Source organism: Polypterus senegalus, chromosome 16 (assembly GCF_016835505.1).
Source record: "Polypterus senegalus isolate Bchr_013 chromosome 16, ASM1683550v1, whole genome shotgun sequence".
In the NCBI taxonomy this organism is placed as follows: domain Eukaryota; kingdom Metazoa; phylum Chordata; class Cladistia; order Polypteriformes; family Polypteridae; genus Polypterus; species Polypterus senegalus.
The window spans coordinates 33,011,834-33,038,578 of record NC_053169.1 but is presented as its reverse complement, the minus strand read 5'-3'; the positions used below and the strand labels follow the sequence as shown (position 1 = coordinate 33,038,578).

The following is a 26,745-nucleotide window of genomic DNA, read 5'->3' as shown; positions in this document are numbered from 1 at the left end:
AATCTGAAACAAAACAGAAGACAAAAAAGCAGAAAAGTCTAAGCTGTACTTACAAATGATGATCTACACCTCAACTCTCAATAACACTATGAGGGACTTTAACTCCCAGCCTCAATACAAAGGGTCACGGTGGTTCCTTAGCAATGACATCATGGTGACTCCACCTATTGGGGTATCTATTCCTTAAAGCACAAGGAAAATAGCTGGGAAGCAATTATTCAGACTAATTAAACAAAGCAATATTAAGAAAAATGATACATTTACATAAAACATAATATGAGAATATATATACTTTATATATGTAAATCCATCTACTCTTTGAATGTGCTATTTAAGGAAGAAGCATGGGTCCATCCTGAATGCACTGAGTGAATGCCCAAAGCTAAAAAGATGTAAGTCCATAATATAGTTGATTTTTGTAAATCAATCAATCAATCAATCTATCTATCTATCTATCTATCTATCTATCTATCTATCTATCTATCTATCTATCTATCTATCTATCTATCTATCTATCTATGTCTAAAGAATCTTGAATCATGAACTAAACACAAATTTACGAACACTGAGTCTTTGCATTAATTATTTTTGTTTTATCACAGCAGCATGACAGTATTACTATCACAATCAGCACAAATGTAAGCCAAATAAGCTTGCTATGCTACATAATGAATGTATAAAGACTGCCTGCACTCTGTTTGTGCTTAGCTAACTGTACTGTCTTTTCTTTGATAGACATCACAGACATCACCAAGTTCTATAGAGATCAGAAAGTTTTTAAGAAGATTGCATTAACGTTATAATAATTATCTAATTAATTCTACTACCTAAACCTACCTCAACGGCCATAATAAATGAACACAGAATATGCCCCAGGGTTTGATTGTGTTTATTATACCCCTGATCATTTGATGGCTGCAGTCAGTGACATGCGCAACTGCTTCGGTGCGTGAGGTTGCTGGTCATGTGACAATTGCATAGGGCTTTGAGGGAAGGATGTCCAAGACGGTAAAACTATAAACAGAAAAGTCCTCAATGTAATGTCAGTTCTTAAATTCAGTTACATGTCAGTTGTGAAAGTTCTGCATTTATGGTGTTATGTTTAAGTGATATAATGTGTAATGGACATCGTTAATCGTGTTTCAATTTACTCTTACATGTTTCTAATAAATGCGTTTGCTTCAAAGCACACGTTTAGGATTATTATTATTAATATTATTATTATTATTATTATTATTTTAAGAAAGAAACAAGTATACAGTTAACCAGATAAATGTTTTGGAACTTATAAAACAAATAACTTTAAAATCAATCTTGATTGGAGAAAAAACATAGAGAAGACAGAACATTATAGAAAGGATGTTTATTATCTGCGGTGGGCTGGCGCCCTGCCCGGGGTTTGTTTCCTGCCTTGCGCCCTGTGTTAGTTGGGATTGGCTCCAGCAGAACTCCGCGACCCTGTAGTTAGGATATAGCGGGTTGGATAATTGATAGATATTTATTATTATTCTTATGAATATTATTATTAGTAGTAGTAATAGTAGTTTTTATCATTACCCTGCGTGTAATTTGTACTTGTTTAGTTTGTCATTACTTAGGACGGACTATTGTATTTAAGGAAGGCATCTGTATTTTTTTACATCCATTGTTTTTTGGCTTTCGCTTAATTATTTAAAAAATTGCAAAAAAAAAATGTTTTTGTTTTTGCCAGGGTATCAAAATATTTATTTTTGCCAGGGGCTCCGCATGGGCTTCGACTGGCACGCCAAGGTGAAATCATTGGGCTTCCGCCTCACTGCCACTCAGCTAGTTTAGAGTCGCTAATTAATCAAACCTGAACGTACTTTGGATGTGGGAGAAAAGTGTAATTCTCACGTTGACAACGGATTACTGACCGATGCGACAATATGAGCTGTAAGGTAGTTACCACAAAGTTATTACCAAAGGAAAAGTAAATAATGAAGTGAATCAATGCCCTTTGGGCAGACTTGCTATCCTCAATCGACAGGAGAATTTTCCGAATCACCCCTGTGGTTGTCATTGCGCACTGGTCAGGAAATCTCTGCTTAAAGATAAGGGGAACATTCTTGTCAGAACGGGTGCATCGTCTCGGTCAGACCCGCTTCAAATAAGCACAGCTCAAATTTAACGCTCGAGCAGCTCTCGATAAAAGCCGTGGATTTCGAAATCCGCTATTACGCAGGGTTACTTGCGGGCACTCCAGACATCTCAGATAAGCAATGACGGTTCAGAAGTGTGAAATTTAGAATTCTCGCAGTACATGTGGCTCCCTCTAGTTGAAGTTCACACAATAAAATGATTTGGAGGATTCTTGAATGAGTGAGGGTTGAGCGTAAGAGAGGCAGTTTCTTTTAAACCCCGCCCCCTTCTAATGGCCATGCCTTCCTTTTTTGTTTGTAAAGATCATTTAAATAAGATGATCACAGTATAAGACGGAGATCATAGTAGTGTGGATAGCCATACGCATGCATTTTGATCACCGTCTGCTTAATTTGCATGTAAAGGACACGAATACACGATGGTGAGAATGCCTCCCAGTGGTTAAATCTGTGAGTAGAGCTTGACGATTATTTGGCACAATCTCATCATCGGCGGCGGCGGCTGCTCTTCAGATGTTCCTCAGAATGGGATCGCTTCAGGAGCACTGAGGTTCGATGGCTGTTTTAACCGATGCGATCTTCACCCCAGGAGTCGGCATCGGAGTATTCAAAGTAATTTATTCGACCAATACCCGCAACCTTTTTCTCTTATGGGGATCGGAGAGTTTCGCACTAAAACAGCCCGATCTGTTACCTTGTAAGTGCAGTGTTTCTTACTAAGTGCAATATAAAAGAGAAAAAAGGGGGGCGAGTTGATAAAACTACAGCAGTTTTGTAACTGCTTTCTCTAGCTCACGATTTCTTTTACATAAACAGAAATATCGGTGGCAGAGGGTCGTTTGCGTGCAAGCCGTTAAACGTTATGCGGTTTCCTATTTGTATGTGCTGGCCTGGGCTGTCAAGCTGTCGGTCCAGGGTGCCTGCCCCATCTCCGCCGAACCCTCACTGTTTCCCTTCTTTTCAGAGGGATGCGGAGATCTCCAGATGTGAGCCCGAGACGGCTGTCCGATATCAGCCCCCAACTGCGCCAGCTAAAATACCTGGTGGTGGACGAGTCCATTAAAGAGGATCTGAAATCTTCCCGGTCAGTGGAGGACATCAGCACTGCTTCTGTCGGGCTAACTTCCATTGAAGAGAGGATTTTGAGGATAACGGGGTACTACGGCTACCAGCCTTGGAGCGCTGTTTACAGCAGTAAGTTCAAATGGCCAGTATGCGGCAGTTATTCTAGACCGATTTGCCTGCACGGCATTCGCAAATTAGCTTTCTGTTGCATAAAAGTGTGGAAATGTAAATTGTGTTCTGGTGATATGAAATGGGATATAGTCAACAAAGGAGCAAAATCGAGTATGCTAGGCAAATAAATAGACAGGAAAGGCACTATATAACATGCAAAGATAGACAGATCCCTTCTGCAGTCTGCAGTTTCAGATAAATTCCCGACGGTCATCCTATCAGGACATGCAGTAGTTTTACTAATCGGTGACTTCAAGCGTTAACTGATTATTTCATCATTACGCGCTAAAAATACAGTAGGAAAATCTTGGAATAATAAGAGAGCTATTACATAAACGATTTTTTAAAAATGTTTTGTTTTACCACCAACGTTTGTTCATTATTGTCCCTGGAGCATTTCAAGTCAGTACTCTGGGGGCCGATGCTGTACCCGCGCCAGCAGCCTCAAGACTGGAACAGACCCTGCAGACAGTTGATAAGAGCCCATCGTCGGGCACGCTGGCTCCCGTATGTCACGCCGGTTTAAGTTACCAATCAAGGTAACCTACACGCCTTTAGAATAGCAAAATCTGGAAAAAGCACCATATAGACAGCGACCGGACGCAAATATGAACCGTGGAGATATGAGGCGGCGAGACTAATCAGGTGTGCCCCAAACATCCATCAATCTGTGTCGTGACCCGCTGATTCAGTGCCGGCCGCGGGGGTCCTGTGCCAATCCTATTCTATCCGAAAGCACCCTAACCAATAAGTAATGAGGCTGCTTTTAAAGAAGCCGCTAATGTCATTTATGGTTTGGGCTTAGTCAACGCGTCATTATCTTTTATTAGGCAGCTTGCTAGCACATTTTGAATACCCGCTTAAAAGGAAGGTCGCCGAAACTTCGAAGAGTTTCAGAAAGTTAACGATCGAATAGACAGATCTGGAAAGTGCAACATCGATCCCATTAGATCAATACTATTGACAGATTTGCATTTGAGGGGGAAATAAGGCTGCATTTCTTTGACTGGGCTGCGTGTGTTTAAGTTTTCCTTCTGTATTTCGTGAGCAGTCTCTGGCGCTCTCGGCTGCAGTTTTAAGGGCTCAATGCCGTCGGCCTTGGCACGATTCGATCACAGTGTCACTTGGCATCACGATTGCTCCTTTTGACCTGCCCGGATGGGCGACACAGTTAACTTTCCGGATGAGCAGTGCTCATCGTTTCCCTTCGGGAGACCTAGGACGGGGAATAACTTAAATGCAGGGGTAAATTGGTTGTCATTATTGAATTTAGAGTCATGGATTTGTTGTATTTAAGGCATTTAATGTAATTTTTGCATTTATCAAGGTGGAGCAAATGCTGCTGCAGCAGTCATGTTAGTAACTTTCTCTGGTTTGCATATAGTAAGCAGAACAACACAATGTACGTTACTCCTTCACAAACCTCACAACTCTCTTCTTCTCCCTCCCTTTGATTTTAATAATTCGACATTCTTCATGTGTATATCCACAGGGTTTTTTTTTCAGTTATTTCATTCTTTGCACTCCACGATGCTGCAGCACTCTTAAAAATAAAGATGCCAATGGTTCTTCAGAGTGATGCCATTGAGAAACCATTTTAGGTTGTCAAAAGAACCATCTACATGAAGGTTTCAAAAGGAACCGTTATTTAGAACCATTAATGCCTCCACAAGTTATGAGTAACAGGTTTGTGAAATATCAATGGGTTAATGATTCAAAGAACCCTTGCTGAATAACACAGGTGATCAGTTCAGGTTTTCTTGATCTGTTAGTATTTTGTTGGGTAGCCTATATATTTTAAAGGTTTCTGTTTTGTTCACATACTGAGAACCTTTTCAAAGACCAAAGAACCAACTTCGTTTACAAAGAACAGTTCACAGAATGAAATAGTTCTTTGTCAATGAATGGTTTTATGAGGAACCACACAACCCGGCAAAGGGCCATTAAACAACCAGTGATTTAAGAGTGTGGGATTGGCAGTGGCTTCCATGACTCTGTAGTATTTGTTTAAGTGGACTTAAAAAATAAATGGACATATGAACATAATGCAAGTTTGTGTTTGCTTCAGTGTTTTTCTTGGCTAGAGATATCATAAAATGGATGCCAGCAGCCATACTACATGCACTTCAGGGCAGGTAATCCACTTGAAGTTAAGCTTGTTTGGCATGGCCAGTAGACGGATTGGAAACCATTTTGGAAATGCTTGGGTTGCTGCTGCAAGAGGTGTTTGTGAGGCCAACCCTGTGGTTGGTGTGTGGAGCTGAATGCCCCATTGCAGTGATGGGGACACTAGCCTGAAAAAATGGCATCATTCTTTAGATAAGACTTGGAATTGAGGTCCTGACTCTCTGTGGTCATAAAAATCCCTGGGCATCTTTCATAAAGACTAGGGTGTTCATTGAAATTCAGGCCAAATTGCCCACTATAGCATGGTCATCCTCTGTCTCTAATTGGCTAACTATCTCTCATCCCTTCATCACCTAAAAGATAATGCGTGGTGAGAGTTTAGGTGCAAAATGGCTGTCATTGCATCATTCAAGTGGATGCCGCAAATTAGTGATGGTGGAAGTGACTCCCACTTTCTATAGTATGTAAAATGCTCAGAGTAGTGAGAAAAGTGCTATGTAAATGTAATGCTTCCCTTTTTCTTCTTCTTCTTCCTCTTCTTCATTCAGAAAACCAATTCAGGACCTGCAATTAATTCAACATCATTTCTTTTTGTATTGTGCTCCTCCGTGAATCCATGCAGGCTCAAACCACTGTAACAACTTTACAGCTGGTATGCAAATTACATCAAGTCAAGTTGGGGAGTATGCACTGGTACAGTGTTTCGTTGCACCCACCACATGAAGAAACAACTCAGGATCACGGTTGGCAACCCCCCAAGCAGACACGCGGTCCAGTCCCACCCTCCGGAAATGACCCTCTTTCTGCCACAGCCAGGTGTTAAATGGGCAACCCCTTGGCCTGGTCCAGCCACTCGGGTCCCCAAAAATGACGATCCTACAAGCTGGATCACCTTCGGTGAATCACACCACATGGCCGTAGTGCCGTAACAGACGCGCCCTCACAATGCAGGTAATGTGCCTCATTCGGGACTCCATGAGCAACCGTTCATTTGACACAAAGTCAAACCAATGGTACCCAAAGATTTTTCAGAGAGACACAATACCATCAAATGCATACATAAAAGCACAACCTATACTAAACATGCAGTAAAACATTCAATATGGTTAACTCAACAGTCAAGACAATATATATATATATATATATTAAGTCCATTCATAGTATAATGGCCAGTTGAGATCTGAGGAGAGGAGAGGAGAGGAGAGGAAATGAATATTCCAACAAAGAACATTCCCAGAGAAAATGAAGAGGCCTACAAATATTGTAACAGGCACCCTTCTGAGTCCACACACATGGACATTCTACAACATCACAAGTATATGAAGAGGAAGGTGAAATCCATTCATCCTTGTAATCCAAGGCTCCCAGAACGTCTGGACAGGTGTCAGCCCATCATAGGCTTCTTGGACACGTGTGTGTGTGTGTGTGTGTGTGTATATATATATATATATATATATATATATATATATATATATATATATATATATATATATATATATATATATATATATATATAAATTATTAATTGTACTCCAAAGCGTGCATGCATGCTGGAGAGAAGGAAAACTTTGTTATAGTTATATTGATGTTTCAATGCAGTGGGTGAGCCTAGAATTAATTACACTGAAAAAATATGTACATTTTAATTCTGGATATGATCATTCATGAACCGTCATAAAATACATTTCAAAGAGTGATTTAAACCCAACCCTCCCTACTACTCCTGTGATTCCATCGCCTATTTGTAGAAAAGTATCTGAAAATCCAGAATGAGTAGGTGACTCAATTACCTAAATGGTAAGAGGACATAATTTGGGAATGCAAGAGTGTCCGGTTCTATATGTGGCAGATGCTGCTTCTGTCTGATATTTCATGCTAGGGCTAATCTCATGGAGCCAGACATGATTCTCAAACATGGATACACATCTCGGGACAATCATTTAGAAAGCGTGTAGTGATTAGCAGAGGAAACTTGTGCTGCAAAGGCTACACCCAAAAGGCTTCTTGTTAAAACATTCGCCAGCACTTTCTTCACCATCAGGGTTTCAAGGTGAGACAAAAGATACTGAACAAAAGACCTGACACTGAGAGAAAATAAAAAAAAGCTAAAATTGCTGCTATCCATTCAGGAGTTCAGTAGCACAAGGTAACTGAAACTTAATAATTAATTTGCACATTGCAATTAGCTCTGCGACAAGGAGTCACACACATACACACACACGTAGATCATTGCAGCTATTGGTCTCCATACGTTTGAGAAGTGACTCTGTCTGCTACAATATCATTCTGTCATTTTAACTGCTGCATCACTATATGACATAATAAGAGCAGATAGAGTTTAGATAAGCATTGTGGTCTATGGATATTCAATGAGTTAAAATGCTGTGACTACTTTGTCATGGAATATTTGTATTTCCAATTAGATACTAATGTTAAATTGTTAAATCCGCTCTGACAGGACGTCAGAAGGTGGATGCTTTGCAGCTTTATCTGTGCATCTACTGGTGTTGTATGGCAGATTTGTTAATTCAGGTGTTTTGAGATCTGAAATCTACATCTCCTGAGGCTCTTCATGATCAGCTCTCTTAAAGGTAGTCCTATTGATAGAGTGTGATACACCATTTACTTCAAATGCATATTTTGAAGTTCATATTTTCATGACTATAGCTACTGATTCTCTCAAGCTTACATCAGCTCCTACACTATCGTCATAACGCTGAACAACCAGAAGCACACACAGCACCTGTGACAGCAAATTGTTCACATTTACTATTTGTCCATTGATGAATTCATATGTCAATGTATAATCTACAGAAAGGCCTTTTCCTTGGAACAGGTTATATTTATTTGTAAGATGTGCAATTTGCTCTCTGCACATGCAATACACATTTATATGTCTAGCGGGGTTTTTTTAAAGAGATTTGTCAACTGTAGACAGTTCATTATAAACAGAAGCTTGCTGTCTGTTGAATCAGGTTAACAATAGCACCTCTGATTTTTGCAATTCAAAATTACCACCTCTACTTTGAATGCTGCCTTCACGTGACATTGGATTGGTTTAGAAATGTGACACTCAGTGAGCCACCCAATTGTTCCTACCCAATTTTAAGCAAAATTCACTCGTGGTTGTCTCCAGACGTGTGTGTGTGTGTGTGTGTGTATATATATATATATATATATATATATATATATATATATATATATATATATATATATATGTATATATATATGTATATATATATATATATATATATATATATATATATATATATATATATATGTGTATATGTAATGTCTGGCTTCAGCAAGACTATGGTATGTCTAACCAATCCTCCAAAAATAAGCAACTATCAAATCCCAAGATTTTTCCCTCCTCGGTCTTTGAATTAACTATGCATGGAGTATCATTTCTTGACAGGCTTAGTTTCTATTCACCTATCCATTTTATGAACCTTTCTATTGAAAAGAGCTTGCTTTTGCATTTCAGGCTGGCATTCCAGAACATGCCACTGCAGTAGTTTACAGGCCTAGCCAGGGTACTACTTTATACTACTTTCCAAACTTACAGTTTGTAGTGATGAAGAATATATGTGCATAAGCTTGTGATCCATCAAGTTGTATGCAGCACATAAATAATGGCTTTATATGCTGGTGTGAATATTTTGTTTTTCTAAATGCACCGTGTATCTCTCAAGGTTTATTTTAGCAAGTTGCAGAGAATAGCAAAAAGAGAAAGAGGACCGGATAACTGTGTATCTTTGGAACAATGAAAATGCAGGTAGCCTCTGAGACCTGAGTTCACTTCATGGATGGGCTGCTCTCTGTTTGAAATTGTCATACTTTGCTTATTGTTTTGCTGAGGACTGTTTACCAACAATTTGACATGGCAGGATTAAGGTTGACTGTTTCCCATAACGCAGCCTTAACAATGATGCCCACTTAGCCCTGCCATTGCTTAACTGGCAAATCAGCCGATGAGTTAAATGCCAGCCAGCTGTGTTTACACTTGAAGGAAACAAAACTTTTACTCCATGACACAGAAGCTAATGTGGTATCTGTTGACACCTTCAAACAAAACTTTTCAGCTTGAGTCACTCACTGTGCCAAAGAAAATGCTCTTTAAAAATGCAGATTAAAGTTGAACATGACATATAAGGACACTTAAAATAAAAGGGTAAAGCCGAGTGTGGCAGTAAAAGAGTTAAGAGCATAATAGCTAGGGGAAAAAAAACTCTGTGTTGCCCCCCTGTCCTTGGTGCCTTAAGCATGTGCTTATATTAATTAACAGTTAATCCAGGGCTGGAGTCTCCTCTGTCCCAGGGTGGCAGTGTGCCCTAGCGTGTCTCTGCGGTAGACTGGCATTCTGGGTGGGATTGGCTCCTTTACTGCACAGAGAGGCTGTGGCTGTTCACATACACTACTGGATAAATGCAGGTTCACCAGATGGACAGATGAAAAGCTTTATTAATAAATTGTGGTATCGAGCATCCAAAAAAATACTAGAGGTGGTCTGACCCAAATTCACCCAAGGATCTCTATCTGCGAAAAGTTTACTGAGCTACGGAGCACCATAATGTTTACTACAAGGTCATTGCATTTCATGTAACATTAATGATAATCTTGCAGGTTATGAAGCAGATATAAAAATAAAACTCCTCAGGAGTTGTTTTTGAATTACTGTTTTCTTTCCACAGAAACTGCTTTAAAGCAAATACCTTAGACCAATGACACAAACAGGCCATTGTGGGTAACAAAGCCAAAGCTTGTCAGTCCTTTAATTCAAATTTTTCCAAAATATTTAGTCCAGTTATAATGCATGTACTACTGTGGGCTGGCGCTCTGCCCGGAGTTTGTTTCCTGCCTTGCACCCTGTGTTGGCTGGGATTGGCTCCAGCAGACCCCCGTGACCCTGTAGTTTGGATATAGTGGGTTGGATAATGGATAGATGCATGGATAATGCATGTATATTTACTCTATTACTTTCCTGGTAAAAATTGAAAGTTCGAATCCTAGAGAATGTTTTGAGTAGAATTGGAACTGAAGACTGGATTTTGCACTCTATATTGTTTAATTTTAATTAATTTTAATTGGATTTTCAAATATAAATGCATTCAATTCATAGCAATATAAGAGAGCATGCGGAGCTTGCACATGACATATTTTGCTTAACACATTTCTATAATGTTGCGTGTTATGATTTGCTGTTAATAGTAGTGCGTACAAAGAGTTGAAAGTGAACTAAGCAGTAAACGAATATTTCTTATTTTACAAAGTTATTTTTTGTATTGTTTTACAACAGCTAGAACAAATGCTGTATTAGGCTTGGCTTCTTCATATATCCAGTCATTGTCCATGTTTAGTTTGCTTGTTCTCCCTGTGCCTCTGTCGGTGTTCTTGAAGGTGTTTTTCCTTCTTCATCCCCAGAGATGTGTACATTAGGTGAATTAATGTCTATAAGTTGTGTGTGTATGAGTGTGTCCTGCAATGGACTAATGTCCTGTCTACTGTTGGTTCCTGCCTGATTGTGTCAGGATAGCCTCAAACTCTCCTTGTCAACCCACAGTCAGATTAAGTAGATTTAAGAATGTCATGTAAATTCAGACTTTTAACTGCTTACTCAAATGCAGAGCTCTCAATCCTATGTGCTTTGAAAAAATCTGTTATCTCACAAGAGAAAAAAAAAAAAAATCAACAGTTTTGTGCATCAATCGGCCAAGGATGAGCAGAACTGGAAGAGCGTAACTCCACACTTCTCTTTACCTCTTCAGCCTGTGAATATATAAAAAGTGCAGTACATGCTCTTTTAAAAAGTTACAACTACCGTGCTGCAAAAATGGGAGAAATAATAAAAATCATTTACAACAAATGCACAGAGTGAGGAATACATAAATTAACCAATGTAAAATATTTGTCTCGGTATGAAGTAGAAACCTTACATAACACTACACCTGGTTGAGCTTCACTATTTCCTGCAGCTGTCCGGTAGAACAGAAAACAGAATCATTTTGTTTTTTCAATTACTGCTAATTAAACTGATGATAAAAGGGAAAAAATCTTTAAAAAAAAAAAAAAAAAAAAGCTTACAGGGAAAACTGGTACTATTCAGCATGCCTGCTGCTTCTGAAATTAAATTTGCTTTTGATGGTGGTTTGTTTGGTACAGTATTTAGAATATCACTGATTAGCACACCACCAGGCTTACTCAAAAGTCATCTTTTAAATTGACTTAAAGAAATGAATTATTCAAATATATAGTAGTTTGGGGCATTCAGTGCCTTGAAAAAATATTCAAACCCCAAAACGTCTCTCACATTTTATTGTCAGTCAGTCATCGTCCAACCCGCTATATCCTAACACAAGGTCACGGGGGTCTGCTGGAGCCAATCCCAGGGTGCCCGGCAGGAACAAAGCCAGCCCACCGCAGGACACATGCACAGACTAAGGACACTTTAGGACCGCCAATTCACCTAACCTTCATGTCTTTGGACTGTGGGAGGAAACCTGAGTACCTGGAGGAAACCCATGCAGACATGGGGAGGACATGCAAACTCCACCCAGAGTGGACTCGGGAAGCAAACCCGGGTCTCCTTACTGCGAGGCAGCAACGCTACCACTGCACCTCCATGCCGCCACATTTTATTGTTTCAGATTCTAAACTTAAAATCTATCCAAGCTGAATTATGAAGTGGTATATACATCGTGCCAAATAAAAAAAAAAAAAGAAACTTCAACAATTTGCTAAAAAAAGCTGAGAATTGTCAGATATAAAAAGAATTTGTATCTTTTGTAAATATTGTATAAGGCTAACTTTGCTCAGGTGCAGGGTATTAACTTATCAACTCACCCAGTTTGTTGTAGGAGATGAGAGGATCACCGGTTCTCAGTATAGTTATGAGAATAAATTCCCCACTTCTCACTGGGGTCCAACAGTATGTTTGAGATTTTCCACAAAGCAAGCCAAAACAAAGATGAACGTGCCTTCAAAACAAGTGAGGGATAGACATACTTATAGTGAAGCACAGAGGAGAGGATGTTCACAGCTCCACAGTCTCCAACGGCCTTCATGAAACAGTAGCAAGAAAACAGCCCAGGCTGGAAAAGAAAAAAAAGTGACCTTGCCTAAAAGAATTTGAAAAACATCACTTGAAGGATACTAAAAAGATGTGGCAGAAAATGTTGTGGTATGTTGACATAAAAGTGAAAATTTATGGCTTGAGCACTAAGCCTATGTGAGGCGCAGATCAGTCAGGTAAGAACATCTCCATCATAAAATAATGAGGTAGCAGAGTCCTGTTGTGAGGGTCTGGCACTCTAGTGTGGACTGCTGCATAATACAGACAGATCCTGGAGGACAGCCTGCTTCTCCCCCCCCCATTAACAGAAAGGTTAACCTGGGAGAAAGTTTGGCTTTCAACAGAACAATGATCCATAATCCAGAGCACACTACCAGAATAACCATGGATGTTGTTGGATGTGTGTGTGTATAAACGTGACTACAACACACATTCACTCTTATGTATTCACATGCATATAAACAAATCCAAATCATATTATGTGATATCATCTACTGTTAAATTCTACTCTGTACTTCAACTATTTTTATTTTTGTACTGTATTGAGGATTTGTTCTGTTCTGTGTATTGTATTGTATTGTATTGACCCCCTTCTTTTTGATACCCACTGCACACCTAACCTACCTGGAAAGGGGTCTCTCTTTGAACTGCCTTTCCCGAAGTTTCTTCCATTTTTTCCCTACAAGGTTTTTTTGGGAGTTTTTCCTTGTCTTCTTAGAGAGTCAAGGCTGGGAGGCTGTCAAGAGGCAGGGCCTGTTAAAGCCCATTGCGGCACTTCTTGTGTGATTTTGGGCTATACAAAAAAATAAATTGTATTGTATATAAACGTATACACATGTACAGTACTTATACAAATCCTTGCAGACACAACCACACACACAAACAGTATTTATTATATATGGGGCTCCAAAGAATGGCTATGTCTTATATGGTCAGACATGCAAGTATGTATTTCACTGTACTCTGTACATGTACAGTAACAGTATTACTACTACTTTTATTTATATTTGTTTGTAAGTATTGTATGTAATCAAGCATATATACACACCCACACATACACATCCATATTTATACCTGGTCATACACACATACACACATCTCCATATTGTCATTGGTCCTCATGCAGGCGTGAGCTGTGCTGTCAGGTCAGTTGCTCCAGTGTGTAAGTGGCTCCATGTGCCTTTCCTTGAATGTACCCAGCTAGAGAGTGATACCCCGTCCAAAGCTGGTCTTGTCCTGAGCACTTCACTTTTGGTAGTGACTTCAGCCTCCAGACATCCATGACAGATAACTAGGCTAATATGAATTTGTATGCTATTTTTTTATTGTAATACTTGACATCAATTTGGCTGCTTCCTCCTGTGTGAATATGCTGGAAAACAGTAGTTAGTAAGGGACTTGGCTAATTATCTGGTTTTTTTTTTTTTTGCACACTAAATTATTTTAATTATCTGATCTGGTATGAATAGGATATGCATATTACATTGATTTCACTTGTATATTTTTTATTGTAATGAAATCCTAAACTTAATTAAATAAAAGTATAGATGCATGTATAGTATGTTTATACATCACTCGGAGGATACTAAAAAGATGTGGCAGAAAATGTGGTATGTTGAGATTAAAGTGGAAATTTGTGGTTTGAGCAATAAGCCTATGTGAGGCGCAGATCAGTCAGGTAAGAACATCTCCATCATAAAATAATGAGGTAGCAGAGTCCTGTTGTGAGGATACTTTATAGGGACTGGCATATACTAGCTGTCCCCTGCAGCTCCGTCCACATAAAAGTGAAACAGGACAGTGAGGAGGGCCCTGCCCGGCTCCCTACTCCTGACGTCACGCTTCTCCCTCCCCTCCGCCCGCAGCCTCTGTCTCACATTAGTGCAAATATATCGCTCTTGCAAGTGAACTATGATTCTTAGCGTGATGAGAGAAGTTGCAAAATCAACCAGAATGTTCAAGCAAGTTATAGAAAAAAAACCCCAAACTAAATCCATTAAGTAGTTCTCGCATGAAAAGTGAACAGGCATACAGACATTGGATTTTATATATAGAGGTGCCTAAATCCATTAAGTAATTCTCTCGTTCGCTAGGTAAGTAGAGGTAAGGAATGCCCCGAGGCTGGCGCGTGAGTTTGGAGGATCCTGCCTCCCTCCCCTCAGCCTGCTGCGTGTCTCTTGGATTCACGCAAATAAATCGTTACCGCAAGTGAACTATGATACATAGTGTAAAGAGAGAAGTCGCAAAATCAACCGGAATGTTCAAGAAAATGACAGAAAAATTTTTTTTAAAGTAGTTCTCTCGTGAAAAGCAGATATAAAATCTAACATCTGTATGTGTGTATGTCTATATATATATATATATATATATATATATATATATATATATATATATATATATATATATATATATATATATATATATATATATATATATATATATATATATATATATATATATATATATATATATATATATATATATATATATATATATATATATATTGTGGACTTGAACCCGGACACACACAGACGGACATCATAAGTTCACCACACACCCTTTATTTACAATTATCTACAACAACAAGAGTCAGTGCACGTCCCAGTGCCTCCAGCATCGTTCCCCCAAATGTCCAGGCCTCACAGTCCTTGTGCCTCTCTCTTGGCCGCCTCCCGTCCTCTCTCTAGCTCCGTCCTCTTCCACCCGACTTCTGCCATCGACTGAAGGGAGGCGGCCCCTTAAATAGGAACCCGGATGGGCTCCAGCTGCTTCCCGGCACTCCTCCATAGCCACGCCCCAGTGTGGCGTAAGTGCTGGCTGCGCACCCGGAAGCCGTCCGGGTGTCCCCTGCTCCAGGGATATTCAGGCACCGGGGCGCCGCCTGGTGGTGGCCACGGGTCCCTACAGGGCTGGGCTTCTATGCCCTTTACCCGTGGCCCCCAACATAACCAGGGCGGACACCCCCTCACGGTCTGGAGGAGGCACAAGACCTCCTCCGGTCCTCCTGGGCATCCCGGCCGGGCTCCAGCCCTGGCCGGATACCACAATATATATATATATATTAGCAGAATACCCGCGCTTCGCAGCGGAGAAGTAGTGTGTTAAAGAAGGTATGAAAAAGAAAAGGAAAAATTTTAAAAATAACATAACATGATTGTTAATGTAATTGTTTAGGTAAGCAGTACTAACAGCAGCTAAAATGTATATGGATCATCTCTCAGTAGCAGATCCCTTTTGAAAGGCGCTACACGACGGCTGTGGTATAGAAATTACATTTTCTATGTGAACGTTCAAATTTCTGCCTCTGGTAATGTGCCTTACCGGCATTACCAGCAATTAAAGAAAATTAGGTTTGTGTCCTCTGCAGTGTTAAGAAAGAAAGGCTTTGGTTTGGGATAAAAGGAAAAAAGGTGTAAAAAAAGGAAAGTTGCCTTTTTCGTTTATATAGTATAGAGAGATGTGTTCGCTGACGTTATGATCGCCTTTTGGGGACAGTCTTGGGGTGGGTCTTGTGTAGACTGGTGAGACGTCCCTGCCATTAATCAGCTGTGATGGCACTGTCAGTCCTCCACTCGTATGCGTGTCTTCATAATCCGAGCTGACAACCTCATAATCGTAAACGTGCAAAAGAAAGTGCGAATCGCCTTAATATTATTTTGCGCGGTGTAGAAAAGGGGTCCCGTGTTTGCACTTGTCTGGGCTATAGCGCAGGGGGAGGATGAAAAAAATTAAAAGTGCTCACTTTGACTTAAGGCAGAAGCGCAGTCAGCGTCTCAAAGGCGGCACAGCTATGCGCGCTGGCTGCTCGACTTTGCAGGGCAGCAGACTACAGTTTTTGCAGACACGTTCATGATATCAAAAGTCTCAGCGCTCTTTGGAGGTCATTCATATATTATATATATAGCAAAATACCCGCCTACGCGGAGAAGTAGTGTGTTAAAGAAGTAATGAAAAAGAAAAGGAAACATTTTAATAATAATGTAACATGATTGACATTGTCATGAGTGTTGCTGTCATATATATGCCTGCCTAAATAAGTCACCCTCGCTTTGCTCTTTCTTTTTTACCGTTCATTTAATCATGGGTAGTGGCGGAAAAATTATAAAATGGAAGGAGGATGGCTTTACCAAAACAATTATTGATTTGAATCGATTATTCATAAAGCTTGAATTGGTGATCTGTTTTTCTGTGTTAACCTCATATTTTTCATACTTCTTCTCAAACTAAGGTGGTGCGAGGGTAAAATGAATCGGGATGCGCTGATCAAAGTAATTGGTGTACCAGGAAAGCATGCATTGACAGAAGTTCCCCTTTGCTTGGAATTGCAAAGTGTGATTAAATGCATTATTTTTTAACGTGTTATGAAGCACATGCATCGAAGCTTCTCAGCTGTGCTTGTGCTAAGAAAAGGAAAGATTTTAAAAATAATGCAACACGATTGTCAATGTAACCTTTTGTAAGTAGTGCCTGGAGGATTCAGTGTGGAGAAACTCTAGAGACATCGTGTGTATTAACTTGTGGATTTTTCTGGGAGTATTTGGTGACAGTGTGACGAAGTTGCTTCGAATGACGGCGTTAGCCGCGAGCTCAGCTCAGACCGAAATGAGGTGAATGGGAGGGGAGATGATGACGTGACTCCCCCACCCGCCTTAACTGTCAATCCCCAACAAACACAGTTTCTCGGAATTTGCATAAGCACACCCCTTCACCTGCAATTTTAACTTAGTTACAAAGTGATCAAAACTCTCGTTTATATCCTGCATCCTCTTATTAAACTTGTATCCTGCATTACCCGTGGGCATGAGAAATGCCTGTCTATGAACTTAATTTAAACTTTAGGTTTACACCGTGCTTTCTTTCCGAAGTAGCAGCACTCATGAATATGGTAGTATATGTCACTCGCTCGCTTCTTATTGTTTCGCTGCCTTCTCAATTATATAATGCATGTTTTCTTCAGCGCTTTTTGGAGGTCTTCCTGGTTTTCTATGCACTGCATTGACAGTCAGTTCACATGATTAAGTGGAATGCGTGATGATGTCACACGAACCTCCGCCCCCACGGCTTTCAAGCTCAACTCCATTACAGTAAATGGAGAAAAATACCTTCCAGTTATGACCATTAGCGTAGAATTTCGAAATGAAACCTGCCCAACTTTTGTAAGTAAGCTGTAAGGAATGAGCCTGCCAAATTTCAGCCTTCTACCTACACGGGAAGTTGGAGAATTAGTGATGAGTGAGTGAGTGAGTGAGTCAGTCAGTCAGTCAGTCAGTCAGTCAGTGAGGGCTTTGCCTTTTATTAGTATATATATATATATATAGTATATATATAGTTTTATTAGTATATATATACACTTGCTGCGTAAGTCTGGGGTCCAGGAAACTATTGAAAATGTCAGAAAAAAAACTGAAATATAGAGATGTCCGGTAATTGAAAGGAACTACTCTGGGCGTCTCTCTCCCCTAGGAGGGTTCGTTTTGCCAACGTGCTCACATCGCTTGTGTATTAGCGGTGGGAGGAAAATTTAAAAGGGATACCGTTTTTCCGATGTTAGCAGCAAAGCAACTTTTGTCTTTCTTCTGAGGTTTCATTGTGCTGATGTATTGGCATCGCTTGTGCTATTAGCGGCTAAGCGAGTTTTCTGTTTCCTCTGAGGTGGAGCCTCATGCGTAGATGTTTATATATAAGATAATATAGTTGTCAGTCAAGGGAAAGACAGGGGTCAAACGGAAATTTGGGGTGCCAACTGGGCCACCCTATTTTCAAAGAAATTGAAAACAAGAGTTCCTTTTTAGTGTATAGTTAACAACTGTTAAAGCTTTAGTCACTGGCTTCCCAGCAATAGGCTCAGGATCGGTGTTCTGTAAGGTGGTGCCCTTATCTCCTGAATAAGATGCCACTTCTCTGGAGTACCTCGCTTTTATAGCTCCTTGACTCGCTTGAAGAGGCATCGTCAGTTTCCCTCAGTTGGAGTCTCCTCGAAGAAGTGTGTGATAAGAGAGATACAAGAGTTAATGATCACTCTCCCTGATGTCCTGGAGTGGTAGCACTTTCCTCAGATGAGCCTGGAAGGTGACCCTTGGATGCACATGCATAACATATATATATATATACTCAGCAAAAAAAGAAACGTCCCTTTTTCAGGACTGTGTATTTCAACAATAATGTTTTAAAAATCCAAATAAATTTACAGATCTTCATTGTAAAGGGTTTAAACAATGTTTTCCATGCATGTTCAATTAACCATAATCAATTAATTAACATGCACCTGTGGAATGGTCGTTAAGACCTTAACAGCTTACAGAAAGTAGGCATTTAAGGTCACAGTTCTAAAAACGCAGGACACTAAAGAGACTTGTCTACAGACTGTGAAAAACACCCAAAGAAAGATGCCCAGGGTCCCTGCTCATCTGCGTGAACGTGCATTAGGCATGCTGCAGGGAGACATGAGGACTGCTGATCATCCTCGCAGTGGAAGAGCCAGGATCTCAATCCCATTGAGCACATCTGGGACCTGTTGGATCGCAGGGTGAGGGCTAGGGCCATTCCCCCCAGAAATGTCCAGGAACTTGCAGGTGCCTTGGTGGAAGAGTGGGGTAACATCTCACAGCAAGAACTGACAAATCTGGTCCAGTCCATGAGGAGGAGATGCACTGCAGTACTTCAAGCAGCTGGTGGCCACACCAGATACTGACTGGTACTTTTGATTTTGAGCCTCCCTTCATTCAGGGACACATTGTGAAACATTTTTAGTTTATGTCTTATGGTGTTGACTCTTTTAGTGTTCATACAAATATTTACACATTAAGTTTACTGAAAGTAAAAACAGTTGAAAGTCAGAGGAAGTTTCTTTTTTTTACTGTATATGTGTATATACTGTATGTATATGTATATATATACTGTATATAGTATACAAATAATTTTGATTAATGCTGCCAAATAGTAGCAGTTGTTTTTTTAACACCACTAGTCACCTCCTCCAGTTAAACATTTGAAACCTGTTAGCTAGTCAGCTGACATCTTTTAAAATTTCACACCTTAACTTGTTGCATGGAGCCATGTTAACTTCTTCTTTAAGATCATGTTCTGTGTATGTCGAGTCCGCTGGCACTATTGCTGGATGTGACATCCTGTTATGAATGCACCTGAAATTCCTCGGCTCTGTTTCTGTCTTCCAGTGGTGTTACATTACAGGAAGGAAAACACACGTAAATAACTGCTGGTGTTTTTGAATTATTGACAGAATTCAGGAAATTCCATCCACCTTCCTCTGGAGGTGTGATTGCTACTGGGAAAATATGACAATAAACTGATTACATAATATGTGCTTTAAATAACACATTTTAACATATTTGAGAGGTATTAATAGTGGGTTATTTCTGCACATTTTCAATATTGCTTTTTAAAATACACAGATTTATAAATACTGTTTTTCTTCTAGAATTTGTGCTTCATTATCTATTGGCAGCCAAAGGAAATAATTGTTTTAAGTGTTTGTGTTCTGTGTGCACTGATATGGCCTCTCATTGCAGCCTTAATAACAGTTCTTCAGTTTAGTATTTTTGTGAGGTTTCCATATTATCGTATGTAACTTCAAACCGTTAGTTCATGTAAAGGCTGTTTCATACAAACTTTTAAACTTGGATTTGGCACGAGTGGCTATTCTTAAAGGCCTCGGCTACAGGTATACTTAATGACTTCCTGATGTTCAGAATCAATACATTACCCAAAAAAGAGGAAACCATAAGATACAGTAGGCTTTTAAGAACTTGAAATGCCTGAGAAAGCCTACAAAATCATGCAGACATAAATGTATGCATATTCTATATGATGCATGGTGTTTTTTATTTTAAAAGTAATAATGTTACTATGTGGAGAGCTCCGAACCTGTATAAGAGGAGTTGCGCTATATAAGAATAATTTGACTGCAACTGAAAATCCACCCAGTAGGCACATTGAACTGCAAAGTGTGCCTAGTGACCTGAGTTGGATTTTAATAGCTTTGAAGGTTCTTTTAGTGGCAGATCTGCTGGTGTGGGGAGAGAAAGGTGCTAAATCCTTCTTTGTGCTCAGTGGTCAAGATTGTTAACCTCTTATATCGGTAAAGTAATTGCTATTTTTAAAACTGACTTATAACAAGCATGCTCTGTGTTTCCTACAGTATATCTTATATGTACTTTATAATCCACCTGATAGCACTGTTACTTCAGGCAGAGAGAAATCAATCTTTATTACATAAAAAACAGAAAGCACCATTGCTCAAGGCACAAACTAATCCATACTGCAATACAAATTGACAGAACGTGAGCTATACGTAGACTGGCTGATACAGAGAGAGCAAAATTTGTATTACAGTTCATCTAGACTAGTAGTAGCTGGAGGAAAACCTTTCATGATGCAAAGAAGCTCACCTTCTGCTGTTTAAATGTATAATGGCTTGTATTTTCAAGACTTCTTATGATTGCAGTCGAGATGTTATGTGTATTTTTTAACAGTGACTTGGTCTTTGCCACCCTCCCATAAAGCTGCGACTGGTAAAGCACGATGGGAACAGTTGTTGTCTGCACGGTCTCTGCAGTCTTGACAGTAGCTAGTAACTTCTTCAAACTTCTCCTAGGTATCTTGCTGGCCTCTCTCTCTCGTTTTCTTCTTGCATGACAACTAGGTTGTGCTTGGTCTAGGCAGATTTACGGCTGTGTGATGCTCTTTCTATTTCTTAATGATTGATTTTACTGGACTCCAAGGGATGTTGTCATGACCAGGGCTCAATTTTAGGGTGTTAAGGCCTTTTTCTCTATTAAACACTATTTTGCATAACCGTCATTAGAGTTGCATCCCGCATTTCTAGGGGTGTGGTCTCCGGGGTCATGACCTCAAGTGCATCAGCATGACGGGATAAAAGGTCAGCGTCTGTATCTGATCTGTGGATCAATACTTTAAAACTTTAAAACAAAGTCTCTCTTCGTTATTGATATTCATGTTTTCCTTGGTCTGTACTTCTTGCCTGATTTTTGGCTGTAATTTTTGCCTCTCATTTGGGTTTTGGTTGCCTCATTTATTTTTTTTATTTGTTTTTTTCCTTTTACATGCATCTCCTTGTTTGACTCAGAACATTAGCTATTTGTTTCCTGCAGAGTCAGGACAGATATTCAGTGACTTGAAGATTTTCTTGTTTCCATCCACTGCCTTGTGCTTTTCATACCCCTTTGCATGGAGGTGCTTGGTGTGTCCTTTTTGTCTTCATTGTGTAGGTTAGGCCATCGTACTGACTCGCCACAAGTTGGACATTTCAGATAAGGTGTAAAAATACTAAAACCAAATGAAACCTGTACAGTTGACCTATATTGAACTAATTCTTTGACTCTGAAAACCATTTGAATATTTATTTGATTGTAAGCAGTAGTTCATATTAGGGAGAGTGTTAATGGAGTTTATTCATTTATTTAAAAAAGTAAAGAGGAGCAATTAGTGAGGGAAGGTGTAGAAGTGAAGAGAAGTGGTTGGTGTAGCTCAGCGTTGTATGTTCACCGTTGAGTCATTAAAAGAATTGGCAAGTAGTCCACAAACTGGGGTGACCATCTCTGTGTGATTTCCTCTTATCGAGGACTGCTCTGCTATACTACCGAGGTCACTCAAGAGCCAAGAAGAACCGACACTCGATTCTGTTAAGGTGGAAATAGAGGAATCCATTCATTTGCTCTTACAAGCACCATATCAAGAACATCCAGTTTTTACACTATTAGTTATTTAGAGTTTTATATTTTTATATTTATTATTACACTTTGCAGAGACCTGTTTTCATGTTGACATTACAAAAAGAGAGAGATTTAATCCACTTTGTTTCAATATTATTTAACAGTAAAATATGAAAACTTTACTTTTTAAAGGCACTTTACAATTCAATATTTTTGTGAGTACTGAGATAAAAAAAATACACATTTTCCCATCGATCCTAATCGGATGTCTTTTACTTTCTATAACTACACCATGTCGGTGTTTTGCATCCGTAAATAAGAACGACAGGAGACAGAGGTCCATACTGTAGTGGAGTTCAGTGAGACTAACCACAGGTTTGCTGATCAGTACCATCTTGGCACTTTATAGATAACTAGCAGTCCACCGTGGCTCCACCTTCGTACTAGTGAAACAGAGCAAACCTTAAGAATCAATAAAACAATAAAAAAAAATGTTAATCTGGCCAGGCGGAAGGTAGGTACACTCCAATGTGAAACGCTGACACTGTATCTGATCGTGCTCAGCTCTGGTGGGAGAGCGTTCCCCCGTGAGGGGAGAAAAGCACGTGGCCGTGATATCTCTGGCAATCAGCAGCTACCCTCTAAAAGACACGTAGGTCTGATCTCTCTCTCAAAAACGGCAAACGTTACTCCTTAACTGTTTGTAAATGATAATGTCTGCTGAACAAACTGGTATCGCTAGATAAGTGGAGGCAAAGTATGCTGCAACACGTGACAAGAGGTAGACCAACTTGAACGGAGGCTGGCGCATGAGTGAGGAGGGCCCTGCCCTTCTGCCCTTGGCCCGCAGCCTCTCTCATGCATTCACACAAATAAATCAGTACAGCAAGTGAACTATGATATTCAGCACGATGAGAGAAGTCTGAAAATGAAATGGGAAGTTCAAGCAAATTATAGAAAAAAACCCAATCTAAATCCATTAAGTAATTCTCTCGTGGAAGTGGACAGACATAACGACAGACAGACGTTGGATTGTATATGTATACTAGCTATCCCCTGCGGCTAGTGAAACAGTACAGTGAGGAGGGCCCCACCCAGCTCCATACTCCCGATGTCCTGCTTCTCCTTCCCCTCGGCCCGCAGCCTCTCCGTCAGATTAGCACAAATATATCACTTCAGCAAGTGAACTATGATTCTCAGCATGATGAGAGAAGTTGCAAAATCAACTGGAATGTTCAAATCTGTTAATTTGATCTCTAGTTCACTAGCTAAGCAGAGGTAAGATTCGACTCGAGGCTGACGTGTGAGTAAGGAGGGCCCCGCGGTGTCTCTCTCAGATTTGTGCAAATAAATCAGCACCGCAATCGAATTATAATACACAATGCAATGAGAGAAGTTACAAAATTATATAAAAAAAAATACCTGATCTAAATTTGTTAAGTTTTTCTCTTGTTCACTAGCTAAGCAGAGGTAATATACGCCCCAAGGCTGACATGTGAGTAAGGAGGACCCCGCAAAATGAATCGGAATGTACAAGCAAATTTTATAAAAAAATTATCTAAATCTGTTAAGTAGTTCTCTCATTCGCTAGCTAAGTGGAGGTAAGGTTGGTGCATGAGGCTGGTGCGTGAGTGAGGAGGTCCTCACCCCACTCCCCTCAGCCCGCAGCGTGTTTCTCGGATTCGTGCAAATAAATCAGTACCGCAGGCGAACTATGATACATAGCACAATAGGAGAAGTTTCAAAATCAACTGGAGTGTTCAAGCAAATTATAGAAAAAAAACCAATCTAAATCCATTAACTTGTTCTTTCGTGAAAAGCGGACAGACAGACATATGTTGGATTTTATATACAGTATATAGAGATATATAGAATATAGATGTGGAGTTCTCACAGCTCTAATATATTTTAGGAAGATAAGCATTCTTTTCATGAAAGAATAAGGAGTAAAATGTTTGCCTTATCAGTTTGCTCAGTTTTTTAATCGAAATGTAGATGGGCTTTTCATAAGTAGATAATGATAAGTGAAAGTCACATTCACAATGATAAGAGAGTTTCACAAAGGCAAGAGTAGGTTAGATGCATTTTGAATTTTTAACTCTAGAGACAAGACCAAGGTCATTGGCTTAAAACGACTCAAGTTGTCTGCTCATCAAAAACCACTTGCATTTTCTGTTACAGATTCCACCCCTTTTAGCCAAAGAAATCAAATCCCTTCCTTCAGTTCAAGTAAAGGTCACCCTTTAATGGGACTTCCTTTTCAATATTACATGCCGTCTGTTGCCTTTGTCAGCTTTTACCTTTAGTGAAGCAGGTGAGGGATATTGGCCAAAATGCTGCAATATATTAGATCAACAGCAAACGCTTCTTTTCTCAGAGGACTCCTTGTATCAGCAGCTGTGTGAGTGGAATGTTGTGCTTTCAGATTACAAATCAGCAGAGTTAGCCTTAAGACAGCCACTAGCAGATTTCACAAATCATACATTGTCAGCTCCTTTCTCACATTCTTCTCTCATATTTCATTGTCTCCATCACTATCCTATAGCTTTACTTTAGGATTTTGCTTGTTTTTATAAAGTGATAAATACGTTTGATCATTATTTGATCCTAGTTAGATTTTTTCTCCAATACTTCAGCTAATAATGACACCTGTAACTTGGGCAATAGGCTGCAATTCATATAACAGTTAGCACCCAAGGGAGAGAACACTTCTGGGTTGTCTTTGAGTGCATTTACAATGCATTCTGGGAACCTGAGAACTCAACTAAAGTAATTGATCATTCACTCTTTATTATATTTAGCACCATTAACTGTACACATCATTACAAATTATAATACAACATGAAACATGAAAGTGAAAACAGTAAAATGAAATTAACACAGTTGTGCAGTTAAGAAACAAATATAAAAAGCACTGACAGATACCAGGGAGATGGGGATTATAACTGGTATTTCAAACAGCAAATAAAAGAAACTTTATGAATCAAAAAAGTCTCATTTAGCAAAAGCTGCCCTCAGTTGGGTGCTCATGAGAAATGTAATGATTTACTTCATGAGGCAGAAGTACATAGTAAACAAAAATAGCTACAGCAGATATTGGCATTATTAAAATGTATGCTTAAAATGTTTAAAGTCTAAATATTCTCAATTATAATAGAAATTTGTCATTTTTCACCCTCTGTTACTGCCCATAGAGGGCTAGATCCTACATAAAGGATCAAAAATAACATCATCTTCTAACATGACACCCTACTTGCTTATGGCCTGTTTGGCCTTCTGGTGGTGTATCATACAGGGCTAGGACCACCAAGTAAAGAATCAGATATCAAAAATATCAGTGAAAGAAACCTCAAAATCACATAAACCACACTCCACATGCTCATATTACCAATCCCCATTTTTTTTTAAGTTTTGTGAAAAGGAGTAACTTTGTCCCCTCATATCCTATTTGAGGGTCGATTGATGTGGCATGCACAACTTCAAGTCTGCTCTATTGTCTTCTTAAAGTTGCTTCCATTTCTTTAGCTGTGTGAATGTCTGAGGGTATGTGACGTGTGATGTCATCAACACCACTATTTACAGGTCAGCATCGTGCATTTCATGATTTTCTGAGATTTTAGATTCTTCAAAGAATCAATTAGTCAGTTAGTGTTTAGTGAAATTCAAAGTAAAAAGTGTATACAAAATAAAGAAAAAAAGGGAGAATGGGGAATTTCTTTTTAATAGCATTCTGCTTGAAGTCCTTTTTAAGTATTAGGCTACATTTCTAAGGATTACATACAGTATGTTATCTCATTCATTGCCTATACGTATATAACAGTCGGACAACCATTTGCCCTTAATGCCATGCTATCTAATAGTTTGTTGTTGTGTCTCAGGTAAGTAATCTGATGCAGGGCAGCACTCGCCGCAATTAACAGGAGTCCGGAGATAAATCCAATTGACAACTGCTTTATTTCAAATATGATCTTCAATATATATATAAGAACAGTCTGATGCAATAAAAGAATAGTCTGATGCAATCTAATTACCATAACATTGGATAGATGAATTACTTTTACAAGGATATATTCTATACCAAGACCCAGTGGCGTAGTTGGGGGGGGCAAGGGGGGACATCTGTCCCCGGGCGCAGCATCCAGGGGGCACCAAATTAAATTTTAGAATGAAATGTTTTCCATTCTTAAATGCACTAAAAGTAAATAAAAAACATTTGAATACTCAGAAGTCCATCACTCCATCAGTATGAGGATATCTTTTTCCTCTGTTTTTTGTCTCTTTCTGAATTCGAAGCACGTATTAGTTCTATATACCCAACAGACAATAATTTATCCCCTCCACTACTCTAACATGCTTGACTCCCACCCAGAAATATTTTTAACGTTATTAAACAGGTCGCGCGACTGACATGAGGCATTATTGTATCGTTGTCTACGTTGTTGCAAACGCCATTTCTGTGTGCCAAGTGATTTGTGTTTATGTGTTTGATAGAAAATTG

The 26,745-nt window shown here is 39.4% G+C and overlaps 1 protein-coding gene across 1 annotated transcript in view; it reads left to right on the top strand.

The window, feature by feature from the left end:
- Positions 1 to 2,046: 2,046 nt before the first annotated feature.
- slc35f3b (solute carrier family 35 member F3b) overlaps positions 2,047 to 26,745 on the top strand; it is a 436,740-nt gene continuing 412,041 nt past the window's right edge. The window contains exons 1-2 of the mRNA XM_039737729.1: positions 2,047 to 2,817; positions 3,085 to 3,314. Coding sequence (XP_039593663.1) covers positions 2,771 to 2,817; positions 3,085 to 3,314 — 277 coding nt within the window. The 5' untranslated portion in view covers positions 2,047 to 2,770. The remainder of the gene's footprint in view (positions 2,818 to 3,084; positions 3,315 to 26,745) is intronic.